Source organism: Anguilla anguilla, chromosome 9 (assembly GCF_013347855.1).
Source record: "Anguilla anguilla isolate fAngAng1 chromosome 9, fAngAng1.pri, whole genome shotgun sequence".
Classification (NCBI taxonomy): domain Eukaryota; kingdom Metazoa; phylum Chordata; class Actinopteri; order Anguilliformes; family Anguillidae; genus Anguilla; species Anguilla anguilla.
Window position 1 is genome coordinate 35,762,344 of NC_049209.1, and position 10,259 is coordinate 35,772,602.

The 10,259-nt window shown below is 46.0% G+C and overlaps 1 protein-coding gene across 1 annotated transcript in view; it reads right to left on the reverse strand.

Annotated features, from left to right (window-relative positions):
* Positions 1 to 10,259, reverse strand: part of LOC118236475 (serine/threonine-protein phosphatase 2A 55 kDa regulatory subunit B beta isoform-like) — a 74,579-nt gene extending 64,320 nt beyond the window's left edge. The window contains exon 1 of the mRNA XM_035434904.1: positions 9,713 to 10,259. Coding sequence (XP_035290795.1) covers positions 9,713 to 9,791 — 79 coding nt within the window. The 5' untranslated portion in view covers positions 9,792 to 10,259. The remainder of the gene's footprint in view (positions 1 to 9,712) is intronic.

The following is a 10,259-nucleotide window of genomic DNA, read 5'->3' on the forward strand; positions in this document are numbered from 1 at the left end:
CTCGCCACCCCACCATCGGCCCCTGGTACCTCTACGATGGATTGCATCTAGACAAGGAAGGTATCAAAGTCTTTGCTAAAACGCTAAAAGACGTGGCACTGTATGGAAGTGATGTATGGGGTCCACTCAGCCAGCAGAACTATTCCAAATGGGACAAGCATCCAATAGAGACCCTGCATGTAGAATTTTGTAAAAACATCCTACAAGTACAAAGGAAAACACCAAATAATGCATGCAGGGCAGAATTAGGCCATTATCCATTAATGATTCACATCCAAAAAAGAGCGTTAAAATTCTGGATGCACCTCAATTCAAGTCCTCAAGACACATTGCAATTTAAGGCAATGAAAGCCCAAGAGCTCAGTCATGAAAAGAGTCCCCTCAGTCAGCTGGTAATGAAGCTGACTAACCCATTAACCCAACTAACACAAATCACAGACCAGCTTCATACCAGCACTGCTTACCAACAAATCAAAGTAAACCAAGTAATGAAACAGACCAAAATCTCTTATCTGGAATATTGGGATAATGTAACCAAAACACAAAACAAACTAGATTGCTATCGGACCCTAAAAAGAGACTACAAATTGGCTGAATATCTCTTCTCTGTCAGAGATACAAAGCAGAGGCAGATCCTGACCAAGTACAGGCTCAGTGACCACGCACTTGCAATTGAAAAAGGCAGACACCGGAATACATGGTTACCAAAAGAACAACATATATGTGGTCACTGTAAGACAGGAGAGGTGGAAACAGAGATGCACTTCCTCCTTACTTGCACAAAATATTTACAAATTAGAAAAAAATATTTCCAAAAATTATCCCAAATTATAAATAATTTTAATTACAAATCAAAAGAAGAAAAATGTGCAATTCTTTTAGGGGAAGGATCAACAGCCCCAATTGCAGCACAGTTCATTTCAGCCTGCCATAACCTGAGGGACAGTGAGTGACCACCCACCCCATATAAATATTGTACATACTTATTGATTTACTTCTGTTGCTGTTATTGTATATGTACATTTATCATTATTATTTTAATATTACTCTTATTTTACATATTATATGTATGCTTTGGCAATAAATATGTCTGTATTTCATGCCAATAAAGCAACTTAAATTGAAAAAAAAATTGAATTGAAAGAGAGAGAGACAGACAGAGTGAGAGAGAGAGAGAGAAAGAGAGAGAGAGACAGACAGAGTGAGAGAGAGAGAGAGAAAGAGAGAGAGAGAGAGACAGAGTGAGAGAGAGAGAGAGAAAGAGAGAGAGAGACAGACAGAGTGAGAGAGAGAGAGAGAAAGAGAGAGAGAGACAGACAGAGTGAGAGTGAGAGAGAGAGAGAGAGAGAGAGACAGAGTGAGAGAGAGAGAGACAGAGTGAGAGAGAGAGAAAGAGAGAGAGAGACAGACAGAGTGAGAGAGAGAGACAGACAGAGTGAGAGAGAGAGGCCCGTTTGAGCGCTGAGACGTTCGGCTCTAATCGTGCGTTTAGCCCGTCGCCCGTTCAACCGCCATACAAAAAAAGAGACGTTCATTCAGGCTGAGGCTCCCAGCATGCCACATCTCTCTACGCCCTCCCTTCTAATTCTGCGACAAGTCGCTCCGCTATAAATACCTGCGAAAAGCAGCGGAGGCTCAATTTCCTGTGACTCATCCTCCACCCCCCCCACAAAAAAATGTCTGTCTCTCTCAAGCTCGCCCACGTTCAAAACACCTGTGCTCTGCTTCTGAATGTCCCTTCAGATGCAAATGTAGTCCCGCCCCCCATCTCCTCATGGCCACACCCACCTGCCAAACATGCTCACAACACAACAGGACATACGACTCAGACATTATTATGAGCCCGGAGGTCAACTGATGTTCCGCAGTAAGATCAAACGCAGTACAAAAACATAAAAGAATGAACTGACACTACAATATATAACACACAGTACAAAGACACACCCGTACCTCATATAAATAGCTTAGTGCCTACCAGGGTTTCCTCATTACAATTTAATACACTGATGGCTGAAGGAACTAAATTATTTCTGTATCGGGCAGCCTTAATCTTTGGTCGCCTAAAGCGCCACGCTGAGGGTAGGGGACATAATAACGAGAACAGGGCCATTCGGCCCAACAATACTCCCCAGTTTCCCACCACTAACGTGTACCTAATGCTCACAATTTACCTATAAACTAGATAGTATCTAGCATTGTATCAGGCCTGGTCTTAAAAAACCCCCAGAGTTTCTGAGTTTCTCCTGACCCCCCCTGCCACCTCATAGACCCCCCCATGGGATGCGATGGGGAATAAGATGGCCGCCCTGTCACTGCAAAGGCCTCTGGGACACCTCTGGGCTTCATAAGCCTGGCAGCGCAGTAATTCGGACAGTACAAGATAACGGAGGGCGGTCCTACGCCCGGGGACAGTAACCGTGGAGATGGCGATAAGGTTCTGCTCGTCTGGCGCGATAAGGTTCCGCTCACTCGTGCAGGCGCTGGTCACGGAATGCCAAGAAGGCCGGGCTCCCCTTTTGAGTTCTGAGGCAGGAAGCAGGCGGACGTGAAACACAAAGGCCGGGTCTGTCAGCTGCACGACAGGGACGTTGCTGTGATACCAGCAGAGGGCGGATCCACTGGCCCCAGCCAATCAGCAGCAAGAGTGTGAAAGGAGTGCATGTTACATTACATTACAGGCATTAGCAGACTTGCACAACTCTTATCCAGAGCAACACAACTTTTTTACATAGGATTTACTCTGCCTCCATTTATACAGCTGGATATATACTGAAGCAATGCAGGTTAAGTACCTTGCTCAAGGGTACAACGGCAATGTCCTTCCCGGGGATCAAACCTGTGACCTTTAGGTGACAAGACCTAGACAAGTTCCTTCCCCATTATACTACACTGCCACACCGTTGAGACCCGTTCTTCAGTTTCTGAGCCCAGTGAACAATTACCTCCAGACTTCTGCGTTCACCTGCCTCTGAAATGACACACAAACTCTGTAAAGGTAAACCCTCCATTCTGTCTTCTCATCTTTCCACGGCATCTGGGATGAACCAGTCCCCTGCAAAACCGATGGGATAGTGATGTCACAGATCCCGTGTCAGCGTTCGCCAAACTGAGCTGCTCCTTTCCCCTCTCTTCAGAGCGCAAGGGCCACCTCCAGAGGTGAGGAGTCTTCTGCTGGCGCCGAGAGCAAAGCCGTTTATCTTCCACAGGTTGTGCCACCCCCTCGCTGTGTACCACCCCACATTGCTGTGTGAGGCATCTGGTAGGAAAATAAACTGCCTCTGTATTAAGACCAAGCGCCGCCCCCTGGCCCCAGTACAGTGCCATGAAGAGGGCCAAGGAAACAGGAACATTCCAGAAACACGCATTCCCTCTTTGAGTTATTGTGTGAGAGAGAAGGCACGGCTGATCACACGCAAGTGACGAGGGTGATATTTCACGCAGAGCAGCGCGTGTGCTACCCCCGCGGGGGTGGGGGGGAGTCGTAACATGGCCCGAACTCGCGATGGGTCGGCGTTTGTTGAGTCACGAAGGAAATGGGGGGATCACTTCCAGCAATGAAGAAGACTAAATCCACTTTTTATTAAAAAAATACAGAGAGGCTCCACTGTACCAGAATACATTCGTTATTATGCCTCGTCAGAAAAAAAACCACTATCGACGCAACGAATACGAACTCATCGCCCTGGAGCAAAGTACACTGGGAGGTTCTGCGGCGGCGGGGAATTTCAGACACAAAGATGTGATGCAGCGAGCTCCAGAAGAACAGAGCGATGTGCTACAAGGCAAGATGCAAGCTGAGATTCCTTACAACAACAAGCCAAGAACATTCAGAGCTGAAGGCCACATCTTTTCTATACTCTATGTTCAGTTTGTTTTTTTATATTTTTCTCAAGCATTCGGTCACAGACTGTGGACAGATATTTTAAAATATTTTCTCGCTCTCTCTCTCACACTTTTTTTTGTGTTCATCCCCTCCATTTCCAATCCTCTCTTTACTTTATTTTCCTCTGTTTTTCCCTCGTTCTTTCCTCCCTCCATCGCCCTCAGTCACAATTCTTCCCTCTCTATCTCTCTCTCTCTCTCTTTTATCTCATTCTGTCACTCGGTCTGACTCCTTTGCCCTTTACTTACAACCTTCCCCTCTTTTTCTCGTGAACCCCATCACTTTAGACACCCCCCCCCACTGCCCCCGCCCAGCCCCGCCCCCACTCTCTCATCAGCTACCCCCCCAGGGGCTGCTGTTGTATAGGCATGGCTAACCTTGGAGAACAGTACTCCACAGAGAGGACCTGTCAAGTGGCCGTTTAATATCCCCAGTACACAGCTCTACTACTACAGTCAGGACATCAGGGCATCTTCGTGGCTTTAATATCTTATCCAGGGTCATATACATACAGCTCTGAAAAAATATTTTTTGAAGAAGAATTGTGGTTACACCACCAAATATTGACAGTTGAACCCTCCCTAAGTGAAGACATTGTTATTTTCATTATTTATTTATGGGTGTATACACTTGTTCAGTTTGCATTATTAAATGTATAGCAACTTTGTATATTTTGTATATTTTGCCCACTTTCCAGTTTCTGCGAATAAATGTTCTGAATGACAATATGTCCGTTTGGATTCAAATCAAAAGCATTCAACAGTTCATGAAAGTTATATTTTTATACACAGACGCGTCTCCATAAGCTGTGTAACTGTACATTTCACGCGGCCTCTTAATTACTTCCGAAGCAGTACCCCCACCTGCCCGTGTTTCTGTTCATACTCTGTATTTACTGAACCAATTCAAGTGTCATGCCTCACTCAAGGTTTCCATGGCAGCGTTCCCCCCACCTGGGACTCAAACCTGCAAACCTCGAAAAGTCACAAAAGCCAAAGTTCTTCAGCTGCCGCCACGGAGCCACACTTATTACTTTTACTTTTCCGGTTCCAGTCTCGACAACGCCCCCACCCCCCACCCCCCTCCCCCCCCGCCATGACTAATCCTCCCACAGTCCTGCCCATTGTGCCTGGCTGTCAATCCCCTGCACCCCCAAGTGGAATCCTAAATTGAGGGACTTCCACACTGCGGTTTAGGGTTTAGAATCTGTCTGTTTAACGTCACTCTTCCAATCCTGAGTGGAACTGGACTGCCTGTGAAAGCCAGCAAACCCAAACCTGGAAGCAGCTGTTTAGCATATGAGTCAAAGGCAGGGTTTTATATGATTATTAATCTCTTTTTTTATCCCCCCCTCTTCAGATAAGACACACAAGCAGAAAATAAACTGTTACCTCAAACCTAAGCTTTCATGAAAGCGGTTGACGTGTCAAATGAATCACAGGGGTGAACAGAGAGGGAACGGGCGTGCAGATGGGGCCCATTCCGGGCGTCACATGGATTTAGTGGGAAATAGTGGCTCTGGAATTGGTCACGGTCGCTGTCGCGGTCGAGAATAGCTCCCTCTCGTTCCTGCGCCTCCGCGGTCTGGCGCATTGATCGCCCAGCTCAGGGAGAGGGAGAGGGAGAGAGAAAGAGAGAGAAATTTTAGCCTCCGTCTGACACGGGAGAAGGAAACTCTACCCTCTCTCTCCCCACCGATCCCTCGGTCTCCATGGCGATACTGGCCCTATCGATCCACCGGCTTTTTTTCTGAGATGTTCGAGTCCACGCCCCGTCTCAGGACGGGAGGCGCGCTACAGCATGGGGTCCCTCTCTCGGGGGCTGCCCCTGGTGTGTTATCCACCCAGGCCCCCCCACCTGGCCTCTGTCAGGAGAGCTACGATGTTAAGCAATGAAAGACGGAGGTGGCTGTACCAGTCCTAGCGGCCGGGGCGCTCTCTCCGACGGGGCAAAACTGAAGCCAGGAGCTTGACCCACGCTATCCGCACTCATGGGCCCCCCAGAGAGGTCTGCAGGTCAAAGCTGGAGCCATATGTACAGTATGCCCCCCCCTCCGACAGCAGCCCCCTCTTGGGGAGTGCAGGCTAAAAGTCATCATAGAGCACCAGGTCCCCCCTGGCCTTGCGTTTCTGTGTCCCTCCGATAGCTTGTCCCCAAGTCTGGCACCGCTTCGTCGCCTTGGCGATGATCAGCCACGCATCTGCTACTTTTTCCAGAAGCATCCCCCCCGAAAACCCCCCCCACCCCCAGACCCCTGCCTCCCCCACAGGCCGCTCAGGGCTGAGCCCACAGTCACATATAAATTCCAGTCAGCTGCGCTGCCTTCACAGCTCATTTAGCTCCTCTGAAGTGGCCACAAAGAAAAGAAAAAAAACAGCACTTATCTCTGCTCCTGGCCCGACGGATCCTCCTGATAGTCAGCCAATGGGCAGATAGCTACCCTCTAGATCCTCCTGACGCAGCCAGCCAATGGGCTGATAGCTGCCCACTAGATCCTCCTCACACAGCTTGCCAATGGGCTGATAGCTGCTCCCTGGATCCTACTTACACAGCCAGCCAATGGGCTGATGGCTGTCCACGGGATCCTACTCACACAGCCAGCCAATGGGCTGATAGCTGTGGATCCTACTTACACAGCCAGCCAATGGCGTTAGCTTCTTCTCTAACAGCCGGCAGGTTCCAGCTGCTTCCTGTTGCCCGGCTCTGTTTTCTCTTCAGCCTAAATGACGATATTCAGTCAGGCGTTCAGCTCGCCTCTGATTGTTCTGAAGCCTCCATCAGGCTCATCTGTTAGAGAACCAGCTGGGCTTTGATACAGCTTTCAGCTCCAAAAAAACAACAACAAAAAAAAAAACAAAGAAGAAGAAGAAAAAAAGTGAACACACTTTCAACAGCATTTTAGTGGCTTCAACGAGAAGCAGCCTTCTAAGACTATTACTGCTTCTGTTGCTGGCTCTGCCTCTGTTACATCAGAGGGAACAGGAAGTCATTAACATGATTTAAAAACAACTGTCTTTTTGGTTCCCCGGAGTAATGCGTATGTTTCTAATGCAGCCCCAGGGACATGTACCAAGCCACAAGCCTCCCTACCCCACCCCATCTGCACGCCCCCCCCCCCCCCTCCCACCACCACATATACAGTCATAATCCCCAGTGCAAGGGAAGTAAGGCCAGAAAAGGGGGAACTTAAAAAAAAGAAATCTCAGAAGAATAATTAATTCTGTATAAACACATCATTTGCCAAAGAAAACAGCTTACCCTATTTGAAGATGAAATGGTGGCTAATTATACACTGAAACCGTTTTTTCTAAAATGTTTTTTTTTACTAGCAACAATTCTCATTCTTGCGTTATTTTTATTTCATTTATCCACTTTAGTTTGTTATAGCTTAATGCAATCATTTTTTATATTATATTTATTTATTCAGCACATTGAACACATTTCATGCAGAGTACAAGAAAACACATGAGGAATACAGAAAATAAAAGAATAACAGCTATTAGGGTTGGAATCAATTCCACTTCATTTCAATCAATTCAGGACAAGAATTTAAATTCAGCTCATGAATAGAAAAATGTTCAAACTGTTCTACGAAGATTTATTTAGTTTGTGAACTGAATCTCAATTAATTTCCCAAACTGACTGAACTGAGACGGAATTGATCACAGAACCCAACAGATATGCAGTATAACATGAGATGATTACATTACAGTAACATGATACAAGCAAAGTGGAGGAAACAACGGACTCAATAAAGAAATTACTTAAATTTAGCGACACATGGAAAAAGAAAGCAGGAATTAAAAGAGCGTGAAGAAAAGAATCATCGGACAAATATAACATTAGGATAGAGATTACAATAGATATGCCTTGCGATAGATTGGTGGCCTGTCCAGGGTGAATTCTTGCATAGACATACGTATTCTTGCCTGTCACCGCAATGCACGCTGGGATAGGCTCCAGCACCCCCCTACGACCCTCCCCAGGATAAGCGGGTATAGATAATGGATGGATGGATGGATTACAATAGAAAGATACAGGATAAAGGGGACAACACAGCAGATTAATTTGGTCTTAAAATCTTGGCTTAAAATTAGACAGAGACGCATCAGCCTTAAATTTGCTATTCTATATATATTCCTTTTCGATCAGGGCTGTCAACAATAAATTCCCAGTGTCTGCAGGTTTTTGTGGTTTTGCTCCAATCAGCTGCCAATTAAGGCCTTGAGAGCAAATTGTGTTGATTCTTTAGCCAAATAAACAACTTTTTAATGAACCACTGGTGCCAAGAGCACCCTGAAAACCAGCAGACGCTGCAGCGCTCCAGGGCTGGAGTTTGACTTAGGCACGTTGTAAAACCGTTATGTCACAACTGACACACCTGCTCAGTCACACAGAGGCCAGAAAGCCTGCAGAGTATGTGAACGCTATTCAGCTTGTAAGGCAAAGTGGCGAATATTAACAATAACTAATAAAACTGGAACTTTTGTACCAAAACCCACTGACTGTGCCCGCATTGTGTTCCAAACCCACACATACTTTGAGTTGAATCACAGATTTTAAAAAATAATAATTTCTGCGCAACACTGCTTTGCTTCATTTGCTTGTTTGGCAAATATAATAAGACAATCCAAAACAAGCTATATAAAGCAGAGTTATCCATTTACATGGCCAGATTATACTGTAGGTAATAATTATATGTTTATAGGTGTGTACAGCAACAATGGCTGCAATGAAAGTTAAGAGGCCCAGTTCAAACAGAGGTGTGCACTGCTCATTCCTGGGATTCAAACCGGCAAACTCCTTCATCGTACAGATACGACTTGTATCCAAACCTTTAATCCACCAAAATAAACTTGACAGTTATAGAGAACCGCCTGATTAATGTGCCACTACATTAATAGGGTTCTTTGGGCAAAATCAGCAGATCACGTGAGTCTTACTCCCTTTCCGTCGCATGAATGACTAGTTCTGTTCTCCTGAGTATGTAAGGATTGCTTTCGAAGTCCTTACAGCGAGAAAAGAGCAAGCAGAATTTGTACTCATTTCTTTTTGGCTAAGCTCATCTATTTATTTTGTTCATTAACTTTGACATATGTGTTTTGACGGCTAAGTGCAATCTACGTACGTGTATCTGTAAGCATTAGAATTCTTCTGGTGTAAAAAGAAGAAAAAAAAAGAGAAAAAAAAACATTTTAACAAGTTGCATCCAGAATATTCCATAATATTGTAAAATGTATTCACATATGGAGAACGTTTATTAACAATTACAAGCTTTAAAGTTCTGATGCATGAACCTGGAGTGAAGCAATTCCACGTGTTTTGAGTTTATGCATGTTTTCGTCTTTCTTTTTAAGCTGGGAGTGGGGTCGGATAACTAGTTATATCTACCTCGTGATGCAAAGCACGGGATCTCTTCGCTATGGGTGGGTGAACGGACGGCCTGTCATAAACCACTCCACTAAAGATGTGTTTATACGTGGGCTGTTTTGGGTTGATAACCTTATAGTTTAGCTTCCTTGTCTTTGTATTTCTTAGATGGTGCGTTTTTGCTGTTTTTACTGCCGTATAATTAAACATCAGTGATGCAACTATGATTTGGACAACCCCACGCGATCCACAGTACAGACCTGAAATACATACTGGCTCATATGTCAACTTAATGATCTCTATCCAGTAGCCAAGGGGGAGACATGACTTGGGAATTGCGCCCGACTGGCTTGGGTTTAGAAGTCATATTAACCAGTTTCTACTGCCTAATATATGTTCTTAAAAAATGTCTAAAACACACATACATGCGCGCGCGCGCGACGCATCTCGCAGTCCTACCTTCCGTATGGCAGCTGGAGGACAGGATGGTGCTCGGAGGTCGGAAGAGGTAAGGCAGGTAGCGGGAAAAACATTTCATCTTTTTTTCTGTTGTCTTTTTTTGGTTAGCACCAACGCATTACTGTGTAGGCTAGTCCACAACATCAAGAGCTTTTCGAGAACACGGAGAGAGCGGGAGAGGGCTCTATCGAGGAGTGGGCTACAGCTTCGAGTTTTCAGCGAGCTAACGGCGGCATCACTTTGAGCGGATGCAAACGTCAAATCATTTCAAAGGCAAAACCTTCAATGCAATCGCGGCGGCGCTGGGAGAGGTGCGATGTCTGCGCGCGGCTGCTCTCCGGTTCATCGTGCTTCCGCCTCTTTTTTCGCCGGCAGGACGCGAGAATGGGCTTTTTCCAGGGAAGAGAGAGAGAGAGAGGCGGGAGTCGAGAGGAGGGGTTGCTTTGGATACTGCTTGCGGCGGCACTGTCGTGTAAAAGCATCGATCGCTGTCACTGTTTGCAGCCGTGAAGTTTTCAGTCCCAGTGTCAACCGACCCTCCCCCCAT